The sequence below is a fragment of the Acanthochromis polyacanthus genome, chromosome 17 (assembly GCF_021347895.1).
Source record: "Acanthochromis polyacanthus isolate Apoly-LR-REF ecotype Palm Island chromosome 17, KAUST_Apoly_ChrSc, whole genome shotgun sequence".
NCBI lineage: Eukaryota > Metazoa > Chordata > Actinopteri > Pomacentridae > Acanthochromis > Acanthochromis polyacanthus.
In genome coordinates, this window is record NC_067129.1 from 13,509,113 (window position 1) to 13,530,519 (window position 21,407).

Consider the following 21,407-nt stretch of genomic DNA (forward strand, 5'->3'; position numbering starts at 1 on the left):
CTCCCATTTACCTACTGATAACAAAGATGTCTCTCTATTTTTTGATCCATCCAACAACTTTGTTTTTGGATGTTTAATGACCACTACTAACTCACACAGTTTAAGTTGGCTGATAGTCTTCTTTCTCCACAATCATTCCTCATTCCTTTTCATGCTTTATTCATATTTTTATTTCATTTTTCCGCTAACATGCAGTCAAAACATGACAGACAGCATGAAGGACTTTTTGCAGGTATAGAAATTGAGTGCAGAAACATGGCAGTGCCTGCAGCTTTATGCCTCCAGTTTAAATCCTCAAACTGTGCTATGAATTCAAACCCAAAGCATGTATCAGTGTGTAGAACCAAGACTAGCACCTTTACATAGCCCTGCAACTGTATTAAATAATTTTATATTAAGACGCTGGAATGCAATAAACATAAGGAAGTCTTCATCAGATAGTTTTTACATATGCTGCATTAAAAAAGCTTTCTGTTTCCTTGTCTGAGGAATCCGTAAAGTATAAAGTGAAACTAGACCAAGTCAGTGAGGCTGGAGCGAAGAGAAACTGAGGCATCTGTCATGGTGAGGAACTCAACCCAGTTCTGATAGAAGCCACGTGAAAACTCTCCGGTGTCGACCACCAGTCCCCACAGGCGGCTCTGGCCTGTTTTGTTCCTCAGAGCCAGCTGAGCCTCTCGCTCCGTCACATTGAAGCTGATATTCAGGACTTGTGTCACCAACAGGTAAAGCAGTCCACCTGTGACGATGCTGCTGTACCAAGCACAGGTGAAGCAAAGGGCTGTGCTGTGAAGAGGCAGAGGAGAAAACATAGAATACTACATTTAACATTTGACTTTCCAGTACTGGTTGGTTAACTCGTCTTATTTTACAGCTATTATGACACAATCCAAAGCACAAAAAAATGAAAGAATTAAAATGATTTCTCTTTCCTCTTATCTTGTTTTTTCATTTAAAATAAACAAAGAATAATATATTGTAAGAATAGTAAATACAGTACATAAATTAACTTTAGCAATGCCATGTAAGGTGAAAGGTGTGTTTTATTATCTATAACTGTTTAAAATGCTCACTGAACTTTTCAGTTATAAAAACATAAAATGTTGACAGCTTCTAGGAACATCTAAGAACAAAAAAAATATCTAAGAACAAAATTCTGCCTTCTTTTCTTTTTTCTTGCAAATGCTATTGATGACTTTCAATAGCATTCATTAGAATACATTCATTGATTATACACTATACTTTAAAAGTCCCGGTAATTTCATGTTTTTCATGATAACTCACACTTTTATTCATGTGCTAACATAATTAACCACGCCTGGGGTTACTGCATTCGCTTCGGTATCTGGCTGGGTAAGTATGTATGTGGGTGGGTGGCGGTGTGGGTGTGTGTGTATGTCCGGTCAGATATCTCTGCAAGTGCTGAAGTCAGGATAATCAAACTTGGCACTGAAGATCAGTCTAAGGTCCCCTGCTCAGTTGTGGAGTTAGAGGTCAGCAGATCAAGTAGGAAGGGATATATGTAGGATGATCAAAATTGAAAGCTACATGTGTGATGGTAGGGGCTGCACAGTGGCAGCCAGTAGATGGCGTGGTTCTGCCATCTACTGAGGGCTTTTCTAGTTTCAAAAGGGTTCAATTAGCTTTTCGACACCATTAGTTAACACGATGTAGCATTAGAAGGAGTGATGGTTGCTGGAAATGTTTCTCTGTACCCCTATGTAGATATCCCATTAAAAATCAGCCATTTTCAGCTAGAATAGTCATTTACCACATTAACAATGTCTAGACTGTTTTCTGATTCATTTAATGTTATCTTCATTTTAAAAAAACTGCTTTTCTTTCAAAAATAAGGACATTTCTAAGTGACCCCAAACTATGGACATATGGACTAACAGCAACTTGGCACATTTATATTTAATTTCATGAATATAAACTTTGATAACTTCTACAATATCAACATCTAATCTGCTCTTCCATTTATTTTTATAGTGTCCTGCAGACAGAGATCTGTACCTGGACTGACTGTAGACTCCGGGGCAGTAGAGGAGAGCTGTCATCAGATACTGTCGAGGACAGAGGCTGCAGAGCACCAGACTGATCCCGTACACAGAGGTCAACAGGAATACACAGAGGGTCAGCAGAAAGCTGCGATGGTTGGCCTGCCCGACACAGCTGTTAATCCTACAACACCTCAACAACACAATACAGTGGTCAGAGCAGGTTAAAGAGCAACAGGCTGTATCATAGTCTACATCGGGCATGGGCAAACTACGGCCCCCGGGCCACATACGGCCTGTTGGGCTTTTCAATCTGGGCCGCGAAATAAATTTGTCAATATTTGAACGGACGAAATTACAGTAAAGACCACATTCATTTGGCCTTCCCTTGCAGTACCCAACGTTTCTGTTGACACCACTAGATGGCGCTCCAGACACAAGTGACCTTTGTTGGTTTATTTTCTCTTCTTCTACTTTGCAGCTGCATTGAGCCCTGCCATAACGTCAGTGGATCAAAGAAAAGAAAAGTCGACAGTGAGTGTCGAGTGTTTCAGAAGGAGTGGAATACGAAATATTTTTTCGCTGAAGTCCGTTCAAAGGCTGTATGTCTTATTTGCAATGAAACCGTTGCGGTTTTTTAAGAATACAATATCAGCCGGCATTTTTCCACGAAGCATGCTAACTCCGCTAGCAACCAGTCAGCGCAAGAACGGACAGCTACGGTCAGAGGCTGGCAGCCAGTTTACACACTCAGCAAAATACGTTTTTTTCTGTAAACTACGATTCAAGAGTCAAGCACGAAGGCAAGTTATTTGCTAGCATTCAAAATAGCAAAGGCTAGCAAGCCTTTCTCCGAAGGGGAGTTTTTGAAAGAATGCATGGTAGAGACAGCAGGTCTCCTGTGTCCAGAGAGCAAAAATAAATTTGAAAAAAAAAATATATATCAGCAGGAGAGTTACTGGCCGTGTTGAACTAATCGACGAAGACTTAGCCAGCTGACTGAACGAAAAAGCGGAGTCCTTCAAGCTATATTCATTAGTACTGGACAAAAGTAATGGCATAAAAGACACTGCTCAGCTTTTAATTTTCATTAGAGGGATTAATGAACATCTTGAGACAACAGAGGAATTTTTGACCATGAATCCATGAAGGGGAAAACACGAGGAGAGGACTGTAGGACAGAGTGTCTGGATCATTCAGAGGATGAAGCTGTCGTGGTAGAAACTCGCCAATGTCACCACGGATGGATCGACAAACTCACAGGAAAAATGTACACGAAATGTACACAAATGTGACAGCCTTCAAAGCCAAACTGACTTTATTCTCAAGACAAATGTCAAAAAAATCCTTCTCTCATTTCCCTACACTGGCGACGCTGACAGAGGCCAGTGGACATGTGATGAAGTATAAGGAATCACAAGAAGACCTAAACGGAGAATTCTGCCGTCGGTTCTCTGATTTTGGAAAAAAATGACAAGACACTTCAGCTGGTATCATGTCCCTTGTCACAAGACCCAGAAACAGCACCTCAGGAGTTGCAGTTGGAACTGATCGATCTTCAAAGTGACTCAGTCTTAAAGACGTTCAGCTCCCTTAAACTGAATGACTTTTACGCTTCACTAAGTGAAGCCAGGTTTCCAAACATTGGGAAGATGGCACACAGGATGCTGGTGTTCTTCGGGTCTGCCTACGTTTGTGAGCAGACGTTTAGCGTGATGAACACCAACAAAGCACAGCACAGATCCCAGTTAACTGATGAACACCTCAGATCCATCCTGAGAATTGCCACAACCAGACTGACACCAGACTTTGATGCACTGACAGAAAAGGGTGACCAACAACACTGTTCCCACTGAAACTGACTGTGAGTATTCTTTACTTTGTCAGTATTGTCTTTAACATGTAATTCCTATTAGTTTGCACAATCTCCAAGCATCTGATGCTGGTCTGGCCCGTCTGTCAAATTTCAAAAGTCAATGTGGCCCCTGAGCCAAAAAGTTTGCCCACCCCTGCTCTACATTCACACTGTTGTATGTAAGATGATGCAAAACGAGCATTTAAAAGAAATTTCTTTAAGTGTACGTTTGAAAGGCCTTTGTTTAATTCCAGTTACGTTATTTTAAAATCACACATATCAGGTGTTGTAGCTGAGTGAAAATAGTTTTGGAGCAGACTCCGTTGCTTTTGTGTTCCTAGGCAGGAGCAGATGTTGGTTAATGTATTCTGTGCTAGGGCATTTGCAAGTTTTCATGTAAACTATTATGAAAACAAACCACTAGAAATGTGCAGATTTGATTATTTTTACTTAATATTTAGATGTTTTATGAGACATAAGGGCAGAAAGTCAGAGAAAAAAGTAGCCTTCTGTAGCAGTAATGTCCCACAGCACATCATATTACCTCACATAAGGGAGTTATCTCTGCCTTCTTCTGGAACTTGATGGCAACACCTTTGACCAATCGCACTCGAAGCGCTTTTTGCACTTACTAAAGGTTTTTCCTTATGTCTGAGTTCTTGCTTGTGTTGTACGTCACTTTGGACAAAAGTGTCTGCTAAATGAAATTGTAGAATTTACTAAATTCTGTTGAGCTCCATTGTTGAAAATCAGCAGAAATCCCGTCAGCAGCAGGTATCTCCTCAACAAAACCAACAAGAAAACCTATCGAAGCATATTTGCATTGCTAGACGACAAAATGGGTATGAAGTGATTTAAAAAAAAGTTTTTCTTTATGATTTATTGAAATGACTCTTTAGCTGGACAGAGACAACTGCTGCTTGTTGACTAGCAGGATGTGTAGATGTCCTTTTAGGGAATGTCAAGTCTGGACATCAGCAGGTACTACATGTGTGTGGTACTGAACTGAAATAACTGAATGTTAATCTAATAGTAAAATGAACCCTTTCCAGTCCCTTTAGTGTGATTGAAAACAATTGATGGGTGGATTTTTTTTTCTGAAGATCTGATTGTTGGTATGTAATTCAAATGCAGTAACTATGACTGAGCATTGATTCTCATGATTTCATGTAAATGTACAATGCAGTCAAGAATGAAGTGTTAAATCAGACCCACCAGATACAGTGGTGATCCAAACGCTGCACACATGATCCACAGGTCCGACAGTGTCCGGCCCGTGGAGGTCGCATTAGTTTACACACAGGACACCTGCTCCATTTAGCTGTCAGGGTCTGTGGTTTTGACTCTGAGGAGGAGGCTGCTGATTGGACAGATCCATTAAGGTGTTCAGAGTCCTTTTTTTCTGCCTCCTGATCGCGGCTGTGTGCTTCATGCAGAGCAGCAGTCACAAAGCCTGGGCCTCTCTTGGTGTTAATCAGAGACAGTATGGTGAGAATCATGCCGGTGGTGACAGTAAACAGCTGCAGCTGGCTGACGTCCCCTCGAGGTAAAATCTCTGTGATGAAGAGGTAGTACATGTGGGCCAGAGAGTAGAGGGCGAGAGTGAGGAAGAAGAGGGTGCGTCTCTTCTTTCTGTGCGTGGCGTAGTAATACCACAGCACCAGGCCGGGCAGAGCTGTGAGGATGATGATACCCAGCAGGTAGTGCAGCGCTGCAACCCTCAGCAGGAGAGGAAGCAGCAGCAGGGCCGGGATCAGGGAGATCTCCAGGTTCTGCATCAAGGCCCCAAACACTGGAGACTGACATCCACTTTTAGAGGGTTTGTCTTTGAGCCACCTGTGGAGTTTGATGCAGAGTTACAAAGATGTGTGGTTGTAAATGAGGACAAGAAGTCACAAGAAAAAATTTCAAATTAGTAGATTCATTCAAAGGGAACTAACAAGGTTGTCTTTTTCACTTTTGGGGGAAAAATTTGATTTTTTTGGTGTCTTAATAACCAAAAAAATGAGCTGTTTGGTTTTCCCCTTGGTCTTACTCTCATTTTGTATGAGATAATTAGTAATTTTTTGTGCTAACTTAATAAAACATGCATTTGTAAAGTAATATATAACATGCAACAACAACATGAACTCAAATAATATAGATTTTAAGTTTGGGCCCATTTACAAGACATGATCTCAAGATTTTTAACTGCACTGCGTGTGGTAACTCAGCTGTCACATTAAAAGAGTAATTTCACATTTTGGGAGATTTGCTTTTCTGTCGGAAAATTCTCATGTCCGTCAGTTTAATCAGAAGAAAAGCCAAGAGAGCCTGTGAACACATCTATGGCTCACTGATTCACACATTATATAAAAACAAAAGCTAAAAATGACAAATTTTCTGGACTGTTTCTTGGCAGGGAGACACTGACGGGCGACCACGACTATTTCCAGACTTTATAATAACCAGCTGCCGGCTGGAGCTTCATGAGAGTGGTATTAATCTTATCTAACACTGGCCAGAAAGCAAACAACTTAATTTACAAAACTCTCAGACTATGATTTTTATTATATTTCATGCATTTCTGGTTTTGCAGTCCAGCCTTGGAGCTTTTTTGGGTGTCCATGCACATCTTAAAGCAGCATTTTTATTTAAAAAGCGCTACTTCTACGTGATTATGTAAGTAACACTGGGCTTCTTCTACTCTCCAGTAACAGTTCTTGATTACATTCCAGTACTTGTCAGTGCTGACCCTTTTCTTCACACCCTTCATACCTGCTAAAGGCTTCATCCAGATCTTCACAGTCACAGCAACATCCGTACTGGTAGATATCACATTCACAGCAACACATAGGATCATCTGGCTCTGGAGGCTTTAACTTCTCCCATTTCATAATGGCTTCCTAAAGACGACTGAAGTTTACAAGCTGCCACTTCAACACAAAAGAAACTTAAACCATGAACACCACAGTACCGCAGCATAAAGGTTATTAAATAACTTCATTAATCACTACAACCAATAAAAACGGTCAAAACAAAAAGCTAAATGCATTTACTCAGTACTGTACTTACTGTATTGTACAAATTTGAGGTATTTATACTGAGTTTTAGTAGTTCTCAGAGGCAAATGTTCTACTTTTCACTCCACTACTTTTGTCTGACAGCTTTAGTTACTAGTTACGTTTCAGATTACAATTTTCCTCCCCTCTCCTGTACAGTAAAAGCAGCGTTCTTCCTCTTTAAAAATACAGAAACTATTCAAAGGAAAACCTTTTGGATTAGATGTAAAATACATTGTTACAAAGCTGACAACACGGTATGTTATTCTGAGCTCACAAAAGCTGAATATTTAGAGAAACAGTTCTTAAAGGGCAGTGATGTTACAAACATATGATGATCATTTAGAATACGAGTCATTCCTGTGGATTAAACTGCCCAAGCAGTTAAAAACAGCTCAGTCTTGAACATCTACAGCTCTAAAATGCAACAAACACAATCATTTAGCATTATTATCAAGCTCAAATGTCATATACAACCGTAAAACACCGACAAGGAATATTTTACTGCACATTGACTACATTTACTTTTGCTACTTTGAGCAAAATTTACTGATTAAACTTCCTAAATAAGATTTGAATGCATGACTGTAGAGCATTTACACAGTGTGGTATAAATGATTGTAATTAAGTAAATAATCTGAACCCACTGAACTCTCCCCTCATTGTTTCTCCATGTATAAGAAACAGAAGTAATGCTGACAAATTTATAATTCTAATCCTAATTTACAAAACAAAACAGCCCAATGATCATGATTAAAGGACATTGACTCAACAGGACACAAATACACATGAATGACAGCAACAGTGTGTCCAAGACAAACAAGGCATAAAAATAGTAGAGAAAGATGATGCTATTAATACTATGACTGCATATAATGAGGCATGAAAGATTCACAATACCACAGTGTAACAATGCATGATCATACCACAACTTGTACTGGACTCAACCTCTAAAAGAATTCAAGAAAATTAATTATTTCAGTAATCACAGGGTTTTCTTCTCTTGTTACATCCCCAAGAGTTTCGAATGCAATTTGTTGAAACAAGGCCACTGCGTCCGCTGAGACAAACTATCTGGGCCAGCAAACCTAAGACCTAAACTCTGAGATGCACTTGAGTTATTGTCGGTGTGAGTTATTATTTGAGTGTTATTTGTAACTTGGGGTGACAGCCTTGTCATACAGAGCCTGACCCAAATCTATACAGGATGCAACAGAAGAAAATACAAAACATAAAAGGGAAAAAAAATACACATTAAAGTCAGCATTTGTCTGTTTGTTCTATCAGTTTTCTAATTTAACAGTTCTTGTATGCATTTGAAACATACTTTTTAACATTATTGTTTCTAGGTATTAATTGGCAAAAGAGACGCATTCAGAAAGCAAAGACAAATCTTTCCTCTGCTGACTTACCTTATGTCTTCAAAACAAAAAAGCACAAAACTATCAATATATGTCAGATTTCCCAGATGAAAGTTATGCGTCTTCAGCAAGCGTTGAGGAGAAAAATGCTGAAGGAAGATGACCCCTTGTCACCAAGCTCCTCCTGTGAGTGACTGAGAGGGAAAAAAAAAAAAAAAGAAAAGAGCAGCCTACTTTCTCATCAGTCATTTGTGTTGAAAAAGGAAATTGGCATGTTTCTGCTGTGGTGGTGCTGCGGCGACACCGTATCAGCGCAGTGGGATGGTTTTCATTTCTTGGATTCCCATGGTGGAAGTGTCCCAACAGAAGGCAACTTGAATTCCTCCTGACAAGTGCTTTGATATTGTGTTGCATCCACTGGCTCGCTTTACCCAAAGCCTATCTTTCTCACATATCATTAAATAGTTCACAAGTCTTCCTCTGGGATACTTCGCCTGCCTCTGTCTTTGCAGCTTCTATCACTTGCCATTTCAGATTTGAATACTGGCATGGCTGTTAAATATAGGCGCTACCTCAACTGGTTTGAGGGAGCCAGAGAGTCTCTCATACCTCGTTCCACAGCTGAGGGCGGCTGCGTTGAGGTGTTCAAAAGCTGCAACGGCCACCTGCTAATCCACGCTGAGCTGGACGAGGGTGCACATGAGAAACATGACAGGCACTCAAAGATGAGAAAGTGAGCGATGATCCTCGGGGCAGCCCCACCCTCTGAGATCATATTTCCTCCCACAAGCAACCTGACCTTACCACTCGCACAGAAAACTCTGGAAGTGTGTGTGCGTGAGTGTGATCACAGTCAGAACCGGTGTGTTGATGTCAGTACGAGCCTGTGTTTCTGTGCCTCTTTGTGGCAACACTGGATACCAGCAGTGACAATGTGGGATGTGACCCCTGCAGAGAAGTCCCCCCACCCACCCTCCCGAAATGCTGCTGAGGGTCAAATTCAAACAAGCGACACGTGTTCTTGCTCATGAACACTTCAGCAGAGCAGCTTCACTGCCAAAACCTGAAACCAACCTCCATTTCCTCGCTGAGTCAGTAAAAAACATTTTATGAAAATCTGACGCAGCAGATTGCAGAGCTGATGGGGGCCCCGCTGTGGTTAAAGGCATCTTTTTTAAAAACAGGCATTAAAAGTGACAGCTCAGGGAAACTAGAAACACTGGCAGCTTGATGACAGAAGGTAGGACAAAACCTGAATTTCAAGAGTCATTCTTGGAGCGCACAAATGATGCAGCATTTTTTAACCTTTACTGACTCCAGTTTAAGCATCGAAAAGTACTTTGCCATCCTATTATCTTTAACCCTCCTGTTGTCTTCATTTATGGGCACTTCAAAAATATCGTTTCCTTGTCTGAAAAAAATCCAAAAATTCAGCAAAAAAAATTCCCCAAATTTCTGAAAATTTGCAAAACCTTCAGGAAGAAAATTCCAACAATTCCGTAAAATTTTCCATGAAAAGTTTTATTTTAAAAAAAATCTCCCAAATTTGGGAAGAAAATTCTTGTAAACATTTTCAAAAAATGAGTAAAAATCTTCCAAAAAAATCCTAAAAATATCTATTGTGATTACATATATATCAGTAAAATTTCTAATATTTTCTTTAAGAATGTTCTTTAAGAATGCTCTTAAAGAAACATTTTTAACATTTCTATTTTCCACCAAAAAATGTTCAGAGATTTACTAAAAATGTTGAAAATGTGGACATTAGAAGTTTCACTGTGAAAATATATATATTTTTTCCACATTTTGAGACTTTAAACGGGATCAATTTTGACCTGCAGGACAACACGAGGGTTAAAATAGACACTTAGCATGAATATGGTTCATTTCAGCAGGCCATGCAAAAGATCAAATGATACAAAGGCACCATTATTCCACATGTGAAGGTGGAAACAGACATTATATTCTAGCTCAAAGTGATGGAACCTGCTCTCCTCTGCTTTTACTGTCACTCACATATAGTTCTGTTAATGTCTTCTTCACACACACACACACACACACACACACACACACACACACACACACACACACACACACACACACACACACACACACACACACACTCTCTGCCTGTCAGTCATTACAAATTGAACAATAAGAGAAAGACAAGCAGGCGCATTTCAAGCTACGGTCTGGTATGTTCTTAATGTCTGCACTAGTGTGTGTCTGGATGCACCGAATCAATGCAGGGAAAAGATGCTGCTCTTGCTCCTGTGGGTTCTGCTTCCATTAGTCTTAATGGAGGCCGGAACCTGAGATAGAGGCCCTAATCTATTTTGACGGATTTTAATGCGGCGCATCACACTGAACAGACAGTAGATGCTGAAGATTATGCATCAGCAAACTGCTAAGACGCTGCACATGCAGGAAACAAGGCATGACGAGTAGTAAACCGGGAAAACTGATGATGAAACCGTCCAGTTCATGTACACTACAACTGTCTGGGATGCAGTTTGAGGCACCAAACTGCATCCCAGTTTGGTGCCTCACCAAACTGGGAGCCTTATCTGTGGAGACAGGTAAGGCTCTGTCTCCATGTGGCCATTCAACAATATTGAAGAATAAGGCTTGTGGTATTCCATATTTTTGTTTGATTTCCCATCATCACTGGACGGATGATGAAACCGTCCAGTTCATACTACATCTGTCTGCGATGCAGTTTGAGGCACCAAAGCGTTTAAAAGTAATGGCATGAATAAGTTTATTTTTTTCAACTGAATAAAGTCAGAAAACAGTAAAAAAAATGAAGTGTCCTCTGTACAGTTGATGCAAGTTTTTGCAAGTACGTTTCAGGTAGGTTGTTCCAAGCATGTTGGAGTTCTTCTGTGGGTTTAAACTCTATCAGGGTGTCTCTTCATTTAATCCAGAGATCAGAGCTCTGTGGGGGCCTCACCATCTGTTGCAGGACTCCTTGTTCTTCTATTTGCTAAAGATAGCTCCTTATGACTCTGGCTGCACATGCACACTGATTTATTAACCATATATAATTATTTTTATTAGTCTTTTTTAACAGGGCGACTACTGTTAAATGTGTGGTTTGTATCAGTGTGCCTTTTTGTTTGGAGATTCTGTTATTTTAGTTTTAATGTTGCCATTTTAGCCATTTATTTTTAGTTAAGTGATTATTGATATAGCTTATTTATAACAGCAGCCTCTGAGCCAAAAGGCTTTCCAGACAAGAAATAAGACTGGCATTTTGAATACATCAAGGTTAAGACCCTGCAGTGTGATTTAATATGTGAATTTTCCTGGATAATATAAATATTCTAGTTAACACTGTTCTTCTCTAACAACATTAGAGAAGAATGGCTCACTTTTATCGGGAAGAAACCTCCAGCAGAACCAGGCTGACAAAGGGCTGCCATCCGCTTTGACCGGTTTGGGTGAGGGTAAAGAAAAGAGACAGAAAAGGAAAGCAGAAACAAACAGACAAGAGAACAATAAGCAGTGGACAGAGCGGTGGGATCAGTAGCTGCAGATCAGATCTGTGAAGCTCTAGAGCCAGGAATACCTTCAGAGACAAAGGGAAAGAAAACAGAGAGGACAAAGAACAAACTAGAGAAAGAGAAGACACAATGGTAGAAATAAATGTATGAAGGAAATGCACAGAATAAACAGAGCAAAGGTGAAACATTGTCAAGACTTTTCAATGCCTCTGGCAGATCACAAAAGGACTTTATCAGCTTACCTGCTGATGAAACCACTTTACATTCTGAACGTCATTCATTCTGTCTGTAAACTCATCTGCACCTATTTATGTCATTTGCACATCCCAGCACATTCTCATTTGCATATTTCTGTATCACTCGTGTGTTCAGATTTTTTCTATATTACATTTTACATATTTTTATCCTATGTTTTTCATTTACCTTCACTTTATGCCCTAATATTCTGTATTGTCTTGTTGTTTACCCCTTTGGTTGAATATCGATGCTGCTGTAACAAATTAGTTTCCCTCCAGGGATTAATAAACGTAATAAACTAAATCTAAGTCTAACGTGGTTGGACTGATAAAGCCAGTAAATGTACTATCGCAACTGAACATAAAAAACTGATCTGCAGCTTTGACCTAAAAGTACATAATTTGAAAACTAAGCAATATTACACTAATTTACTCAACCAAAAATTATGTTTACTTGTTAAATTATTCTTGTTGGATTGGTTGTTACTCCAGCCAAGCTAGTTAGATCTTTAACTGTAATTTAAAGAATATATCCAACTTTGCGCCCTTTTCCACAATGTAAAACGACCCATTCCAACCCCACAATATTTGGAATAGCATCCCCAATCTTCCAAGCGTGATATTCAGATTTTCCTAACTGGAATTCTGAATGGGTGGCTGTTTTTATTCCTTTGGGAAGCAAGAGAAAGAAAGACCTGACTGGCTCGTAGCAGAAGGAACTCCAGACCAATAAGACACCGATCTGGCTGCATTGCATGAGTATGAAAGTGTTTTTGTACAGTACTGTCTATACACACACATATTTTTTGTGTTGTTTTGTGCTTCTCGCCAAATCTAAATTGGTGTGATTGGTTGTGGAAAAGCAGATCTCACACTTTGTCAGAAATTAGCAACCGCTGAGGAGTTATTTGCTCATGTGTCAATCAAATCTGGTCAAACTACATCCACAGTCTTGGCAAAGCAGAGAACCTGAGTGTTGCATTCTTAATAAATAATATCTAAAGTCATGATATGTATTGTTTTCTGAAATGGTTTTAAATTTTACAACATATTTTCAGAGGTTTAGCTATTCAAAATCAGGCACATCTTCTCATTGTGAAGAAAAAATAGATTTTTAATGCTCAGATTTTGAATGTAATGATTATTAAATAGAAGTGATTAAACGATTACCGGTACTTAAATCATTCTAACAGGCTGGATGTAGGCTTGTGGTTTAAAGTTTTTTACAAATACCGAAATGCCAAACTGTTTTTTTTTTTTTAAGGGAATCGAGTATAAAATGATGCACATTGTGTTTCAAAGATTCAATTTTTTCTAACAGTGCAGATAATCTGGGTGTTTTGCACAAATAGTTAGCTTCTAACAAATGTTGAAACCAGTAGATAGACAACACGCTGTATCATATGCATTTTTCAACCTAAAATAATAAAATTTTATGGCATGATTTAGATTTTAAGAGGTTAGTAAAGAGTCTTTTTCTAACAGTCACTCTGCAGCATTCAATCTGTGTGTGTGCGCCACCTAGAGCCGAGAGACTTCCACTGACAATGTGTGTTCATGAAGTTCATCAAAGGTCAGTTCACGTAAGAGTGAAGCAAATTTCTGACCTGAAAAATCCACATTTTGAAAGACATTGTAAGTCGCTTAGAATGTACTAAAGACATAAATACAAGCATATAAAAAATCTACCTGACACAATCAACTTTAGTCATTTTTTTACATTTATTTCAGGACACAAGAACGTACCATGAATATAATAGTGACACATCTGTTACAACACAAACTAACAGATCCATTCATTCACATTTTTATACATAATAACTATATATTCCACAACATCACGATCACACTTAAGAGGTAAAAGGTGGAAGAATTCTGTAAACCCCTGATAGAACACAGTGCCTCTGTCCCTTTATCCACCAACATGTTCCCATTTGATTTAGAAATTTGTATCGATCACCGTCACATCTAGGGGAAAAGAAAGACATTTCCACTCTCTGTTGCAGCTAATAGTTGAGTGCAAGTGCAGCACTTGACTGGGGCCCGCTGATTTAAACCACAAGATGGCGCAGTGATCTACAAGTGCCACGTAATGGGCCGAGACAAGGGGATGCTGTCTTCCAGTATAGTGTTTTTGATGATTAAAGTAGCCAAAAAAAAATCTAATGAAATGTAAATATGTGCAGGTCATGGAATGTTTAGGGGGACGTAAACAACAAGGAATACAGGAGTTCACATGACTGAGGCGCACACTCAGAACACGGGCCAATTTATCTGCACTATGTCGCACTGCACTGGGGTGTGGATATGTGGGAAGAGCTGAGAGGTAGGAAACTCATTCCTCCAAGGTCCGGAAGGAATTCTGCATGTCCTCCAGCAGCTGGGCGAAGTCTGCTTTGATCTTCGCTTCGCCATCCTTTACAGGGTCCTGTAGAATGAATTAAACACAAAGAGAAGATGTTATTGATCTTGAATGGCGGATAGCACGACAAAAAGATCATCTCCCCCCAAAAATGATGGACAATCGTGTACCTTGAACTTCATGGAGCTGATTTTGTAGAGAATCTCTCCCATGTGCTCTCTGATCATGGCCCAGGTGATTTTGTTGTCGCTCTGAGCCGTGGATTCCACAGCGTGTCGGGCCATGTCGTAGAACGCAATCATGTTTGAGAGGATGCCGACAGTTTTGTAGAAGGGGCAGAACCTGTGGATGGGACAGAAGAATGTGTAAAGTTCACAAGCTATGTTACAATCCAGTCAGGGAAAAAATATTACAGCCATGTCCCTTCATGTTCACATATGTCTTCAGTTGTTTCCTAAGAAATCACATGACGTCTTTAAATACATGCATTTCTGAGATGTGCAGGTAAATCTTCAAAAAACTTCTTATAATCAGCTTTTTCAAATGTTTTGCTCTTCAACAAAAGGGACAAACAACAAAGCTAATTCAGTGTTTCTAAGTTCAATATGTTCTTCATGCATTTTCAAAATGATACAAATGGGAAAAAGCTGTTTAGACCCTTTAAATGGAAAAAATTGTGCATAGATGATTAGTTTTCACCTGTCGTAGGGAGTATAACCGTTCTGCTGCAGGAAGTCATCCTTAATGAGCTTAGCCACTTCCAGAGTAATTTTATCAGTCTCAGCGAGGGACGCCTGCAAACAAAAAAAAACAAGATCAGCCTCGATTAAATGATTAATTCTACAGCTATAACAGAAACCTGCTTAATAAAACACAGAATCAGAGATAAAGATAATCTACTAACTATTGTTGAAAGATGTGTGCTTTTAGAGAAAACGTTTAGGAAAAAAATTAAACATGAAACTACATTTACTGTTTGTTTTGGTTTCAGTCGTGCACTGTGAGTTACTTGCGTTTACTTTATGAAAGATGTTTCAGTTGTCTGACTTTCAGCTAAAATTTACAGTAGATAAACATCTTAGACAGCAAAGAGTCTGAGAAAACAACCATTTTTAGAGTGTCAGCAGCACATCCACTGGAATCGATACAGACTGATAATAAACATTGATGTCTGCTGCAACAAAAGGTCTGAGGACTGAAATACCATTAATAAAACAACACACTTGTCATTAAGACTCTTTCCACTGTTGGACTGTAATTTCTGCCTTTTTCAGGTAGTCTTGTACTCATTGTGTGTATTTAGCCATTTCGTGTAATTCTAATCTGACCCCACCTTGCCTACAAGCTGCACGATTTCAGCCAGGTCCTCCTCCTCCTGCAGAATCTCTTTGGCTTTCGTACGAAGAGGAACAAACTCAGGGAAATGTTTGTCGTAATATTCATCTAGAGCTCGTGTGTATTTGCTGTAGCTGATGAGCCAGTTTACGGAGGGAAAGTGCTTCCTCTGTGCCAGCTTCTTGTCCAATCCCCAGAACACCTACAAAGAAGAAACCGTAAAGATTCCCAGACACTGATACAGCTAAAGGAAGAAATATTGATTGCCAAAGGGAGTTAGGCCAAATGTTAAGATGGAGGGTTGAGCTGCTTACCTGAACAATTCCCAGTGTGGCTGAAGTGACGGGATCGGAGAAGTCTCCACCAGGGGGGGACACACTAAGAGGATTCACCATATTAAAGGGAAAGTCAGCTACATTACATGTCCGTGTTTGTTCTGTTCCCTTTAAAAAGTTTCACACGCAAAGCTAATCATAAGACGCTGAAGTCAAAGACCTGTTTGAGTATATAACAATAACAGGATTTGGTAAAGAGATGAGACAAAGGTACTGGGGCTGAATGATTTAGGGAAAATGTTCAATTGCAATTTTTCTGACATACTGTAAAAATAATCTGTGAAAATCTTTTTAGAATCAAGTTTAAAGCACTGACAGTGTCAGAACAGGTGAAATTCTGGGTCAGATGCACTATAAAATGTACCAGGTGTAGCTGGTAAATAAGATTGTGCTTATGTCAGTTGAACCACAGTATATACATCTGAACCATCTGGTATTAATAGCCAAGTATAAAACGCTGATAGTTCCAAACTGCTTGAAAGAAGAAAGTGAGTTAAAGCACTAGTCTCATTACTTAATAGCCACAGTTTGTGCATCCCAAAGTGCCGTCTTTGCAATTTTATAACTGCATTGTTTCAAACTGCATTTAGAAAGACAAGTTTTGCAAGTCAAACTTAAATTTTCTCAACACTAAAACAAAGTACAGCCATTTTAATACTGTTGATAAAGAAATCTGTCTATACGAAAGTCAACTCACGCTCCCACGATGCTGACGCTGCCTTCTCTCTCTGGATTTCCCAGGCACTTAACACGTCCAGCGCGCTCGTAGAAGGAGGCCAGCCTGGCGCCAAGGTATGCAGGATACCCGCTGTCTGCAGCCAACAACATTAACAACTGTAACTGGTTCACAACGTCTCATCTACTGTCTGACTGTGCCCTTTAAAAATTCACATTAATAATTCATATGCATCCAATAATCTCACCAGCAGGCATTTCAGCCAGTCGTCCAGAGATTTCTCTCAGAGCTTCGGCCCATCGAGACGTCGAGTCGGCCATCATACTCACATTGTAGCCCATATCTCTGAAGTATTCAGACAGAGTGATTCCTGAGGAGGTAAGTTGTTACATTTGATGAATTCTCCAAACTCACAAACAGAAAAAAAATGAAGCAGGCATAATAGCATTTAAGGTGTTTTAAGACACAAGAAACAGAAAATGATGTTTTAAGTGGCAACAGACAACTTTTCATCTTTGTCCTCTTGTGTTTTCAAATGGAATCACTGATGGGTGGAAAGAGGAGAAGAAAACACCTGAAGAAAAAAAACTATTCATTCTTTTAATTTACAATGGGACATGAAAGCAGAAATTAAAGGCAAAGTGCAGAGCCTAATTGTATTAGTGCAACTTAGTGATCAAGTGGAAATAATACTAACTGAATGTCATTTTTGACATTGAAGCTTAGTTACTATCACTCTTAATCTTCTTTGTTTTCTCCAGCAACGGGGCTGTTTTTTTGTTAGTGAATTTCCACACTTGTGGATATGACCTGGAGAAAACCGCTAACAGCTACCAGGATAAACAAAAGCGCTGCCCTCATTGTGTTTTTATTATGCAGATGCACTTTGTTTGGGTCATAAATCAAGTCTCCATTATTCCAGGAGACGTCAGACCCAGGGTTAGACGGACCAGCATCGTAAAAGTGATGCTAACAGGGAACCAATCAAAACACCGATGGTGTCATCCTTTTGCAATTACATCTACATTTACTTTAGCATGATAAGTTACAGCAAAAAAAAAAGTTGTCTAATGCCACTTGAATGAAAAAATACTTTCAAAAACTATAAATATACATATCGACTGTCCTCTAATGTGAATAGTTGATACCTGTATAAATGGAAGCCTCTCTAGCAGCCACAGGCATGTTGGATGTATTAGCAACCAGCGCTGTTCTCTTCATGATGCTCTCAACTTTGCCATCGACTTCCATAGTAAGCTGTTGGCACGAGGAGCAATAACATTATACAATGCGCTGAACAGTTTTTGATCCAAATATTAAAAGAATGTTTTCTCTTTAATTGTATTCTTTTCTAAGCTTAAAGTAAGGTGGATATAATGCAGCAGTATATGTACTGTATATAGTATATTGAGCAGAAATCACAGACGTGACAAAGTGAAAGCTTTATGTTCTATGACCGACCTCTGGGAAATCACGCAGCACTTCAGACATTTCATTTCCACGCTCTCCGCAGCCGACATAGATAATGACATCACTGTTGGAGTACTTGGACAGTGACTGTGAGATCACAGTCTTTCCACATCCGAAGGCTCCTGGTATAGCAGTGGTGCCGCCCTGCACACATCTACACAACAGAAAGGTCGCATAGTTTCATTTGTAGCTTCAGTCACCAACTGAAGACTCACATTTATAAGTGAAAAAGATTACACATAAATACAAAAATAAACTTGTCATAACACCACAAGTAAATTAGTGCTTCCTGCCTCTACAACTACGATCCAGCTGTTTAACACTCACGGGAAAAGTGCATCCAGAACCCTCTGACCGGTCAGCAGTGGATGATTAGCAGGTAGTTTTTCTGTCACTGGGCGGACTTGTCGTACTGGCCACACCTGCATCATGGTGAACTTCTCCTTTATACCTTCAAATTCAAGCTCCAGAACCACATCCTGGATGCAAAAAGATCAGAAGATCAGTTCTTAAATCAAGCAGAAGAGCGTTTTTCTGTAGGAGCAACACTCACTGAAAGGTCGTAGTTTCCAGGTGGGGCCAGGTAGGTGACGGTGCCTCTGTTGCGAGGTGGAAGCATCAGCTTGTGCTTGATTAAGGAGTTTTCAAACACCATGCCGTAGATATCTCCACCTGTCATGTGACTGCCAACCTGGAGAGGAGATCATGTGAAATCAGTCAGAGTGGCAGAAGAGGACAGACAACAACATCCAGCTGAAAAGGAATTTTTCTTACCCGAAGGCTCTGGCCAGGGGAAAATTCCCATTTCATATCTCTGTTAAGAGCACCAATGTTCACACCTCTCGGGATATAAATACTTTGAGTGAGGTCATTGATGTCTTTTAGTGGACGCTGGATACCGTCAAAGATGGAGCCCATGATACCCGGCCCCAGCTCTACAGAGAGAGGTTTTCCAGTTCGTAGGACAGGGTCACCAACAGACACACCAGCTGTCGCATGAAGTTAGGGGAAACAAAAAGCATAAAATCTTGGACACATAATTTGCTATCACTAGAAGAAGAAGAAGTAAAAAAAAAACATCTTAATTTAGTTTGAAGGTAAATCCTGACATGCTCTGTGGCCCTTTTAACCGCAGACAAAGGCAAAATGGCTGCAGAAAGGATACATGTCTCCTCGTAGACCTGGATAGTTGCCATGTCTCCCTCTAAACGGATGATTTCTCCCACCAACTCACTGTGACCGACACGAACCAGCTCATACATGGCTGCTCCTGCCATCGCAGTAGCCGTCACCACTGATAATTAAACAGATTTGTGAAAACAGGAATGAAAGGTATTGAAATTAATACAGTTTTGAAAAATGTTTTAACACAATACTGAGAAATGTAGTTTAATATTACCGGTAAGTACAACACAGAGAATATACTCATGTACAAACTGCCCCACACTGATGCAATCAATGAATGAGCATGTGAATTCCTTTGATTCAAAAATTCAATATTTAAGGTGTCATTTTTATATTTTAGATGAGTTATTAAGTATTACCTTCAATAATATATACAGGTTTAAACCTAAATTAGCTTGCTATTGCTAACCAACTTACGGTTCTGTGATAAATATGGTATACATTTGCCTGTTATGAGATTTTCTACATAGTTTAAACCAGTTTAGCTCTTTCTTTAATATATCAGGGCTTAATGGCCCATTGTGAGCAATAATACAAATCAAAGAGCAAGAATTGCTTCATTGCGATATTATTTTACCCATATACAGTGTCTCAGATGATTTTCTAGAAATTTCACAATATCACATGTGGACAGGTGACACATTAAAGGAAAAACTTAAAGTGTCTTAGTAAGATGCCAGAATAGCTTCAATACACATTGACATTGATTTTTTTAACACTATTCCTTTAAAAGATATCCCTTCATTTATCATTTGATTGTGCTGGAGGAGAACACAATCTAATATACGAGTCTAAAATCTCCCAAATGTGTTTAACTGGATTGAGATCTCATGACTGAAAAGGCCATTGCATGCGATTCACATCATTTTCATGCTCATCAGACCTTTCCACAACCCTTGTGCCATGGATGGGGAACAACATTCTCATCATAATCACCCCCACAGCCCCAGACAACCACCAGCTCACTTCAGGGGTCAAGCATTCAGGTTTTTTTTTAACTTGTCACCAGTCTGTATTACATCAATGTCACAGTCAAAAAGCTACATTTTACAGAACAGATGCTAAACAATGTAACCCAGCCATTTAAATATAAAGGAAATGATCCAGACCTGGTCCAGATACCCCATGGACGTATCCAAACTGGCTCTCTCGCTCCTCATCCCGGATCTTTGGAAGTTTTGAGGTGTCCATCTTGATAGTTTCTGTCCAGCTAAATCCCTTGAGGGACGATTAGAAGACACAGGAGTCATTTAATAAGAATACACTCAGCAAACAAATCTCACTGTCACTAATTATCACCAGGCTAAAGCAACACAACAAATGTTTCGGACTACATTTTACAGTGTTTGTGGCTTCACACAATATGAGGACAAGGACATTTACTGTATGTGGGCACCATAATCTGCTAGCAGCGTAGTAACTTTGTCGGATGAATGGTCAAGTATAGCAATGTAAGGACAAAAGCTAACTCAGCTAAAGCTGCAAAGCTTTTCATGTAATTCAAGAAACGACGATAAAGTGAAGTAAGCTGGCTCTGTTCATTACTGAGGACATGTTTTATTGACAGATGATAGCACAATGTTTATTACCACACACGGAACGATGAGAGCAAAGCTGATTTGTGCGTTTACGCGTACAAGTCAGGTGACTAGCTAGCAAACACTAGCTATCTTCATCATCACCTCATATAGGTTAAGCTAAACTGACAGTTATTTACGCTATACTTGGAACAAAACTGGAAGGAAAGCTGTTCTGAATACAAAACCGTGTAGCGTTAATATAAGTATCTCACCTTATATTGCTAAACAGCTGCCCAGGTTTGTCGTTACCGTAGCAGGCTGAGGAGGAGCTTCTCTGTGCTAATCACCTGCCAAACACCGGACTGTCACAGGAAGAAAACAGCTCCATTCTGGCTCTACGGACTTCCGTCACTGCAACGCAGGTGATCGTAAGAGCCAAAATGGCGTCTGACGGGCAACAGATTCGTAGTCGACGACAAGCTCTTTTGATGTCCACACCAGATGCGTTACTGACCTCTGCTGGAT

General features: G+C 39.7%; 2 protein-coding genes across 2 annotated transcripts in view; both read right to left on the bottom strand.

Annotated features, from left to right (window-relative positions):
- The window catches only part of LOC110948828 (palmitoyltransferase ZDHHC23-A-like), a 14,994-nt gene extending 8,248 nt beyond the window's left edge, over window positions 1-6,746 (bottom strand). Inside the window, exons 1-4 of the mRNA XM_051937239.1 lie at window positions 6,613-6,746; window positions 5,071-5,691; window positions 2,017-2,184; window positions 549-786 (exon numbers count right to left, since the gene is read on the bottom strand). Coding sequence (XP_051793199.1) covers window positions 549-786; window positions 2,017-2,184; window positions 5,071-5,691; window positions 6,613-6,731 — 1,146 coding nt within the window. The 5' untranslated portion in view covers window positions 6,732-6,746. The remainder of the gene's footprint in view (window positions 1-548; window positions 787-2,016; window positions 2,185-5,070; window positions 5,692-6,612) is intronic.
- A 6,956-nt stretch (window positions 6,747-13,702) lies between these two features.
- LOC110948830 (V-type proton ATPase catalytic subunit A-like) lies at window positions 13,703-21,298 on the bottom strand. Its single transcript, XM_022190558.2, has 15 exons — window positions 21,155-21,298; window positions 20,472-20,580; window positions 19,343-19,471; window positions 18,952-19,166; window positions 18,731-18,868; window positions 18,505-18,656; window positions 18,169-18,331; window positions 17,856-17,964; window positions 16,955-17,077; window positions 16,729-16,843; window positions 16,011-16,074; window positions 15,695-15,898; window positions 15,061-15,155; window positions 14,532-14,703; window positions 13,703-14,427 (listed from the first exon to the last, which is right to left on the bottom strand). Exons 2-15 carry the CDS (start codon window positions 20,551-20,553, stop codon window positions 14,335-14,337), a joined length of 1,854 nt encoding a protein of 617 aa, XP_022046250.1. The 5' UTR covers window positions 20,554-20,580; window positions 21,155-21,298; the 3' UTR covers window positions 13,703-14,334.
- Between the last annotated feature and the right edge of the window lie 109 nt (window positions 21,299-21,407).

What these genes read in the sequence shown, in the direction of transcription:
- LOC110948830 (XM_022190558.2), bottom strand. Translation starts at nt 20,553, where the DNA reads ATGGACACCTCAAAACTTCCAAAGATCCGGGATGAGGAGCGAGAGAGC. An exon ending in AGAGGCTTCCATTTATACAG is followed by an intron (nt 17,078 to 17,855) that starts GTATCAACTATT and finishes TTACCTCCTCAG; the next exon opens with GAATCACTCTGTCTGAATAC. An exon ending in ACTGGCTGAAATGCCTGCTG is followed by an intron (nt 16,844 to 16,954) that starts GTGAGATTATTG and finishes TGTTGGCTGCAG; the next exon opens with ACAGCGGGTATCCTGCATAC.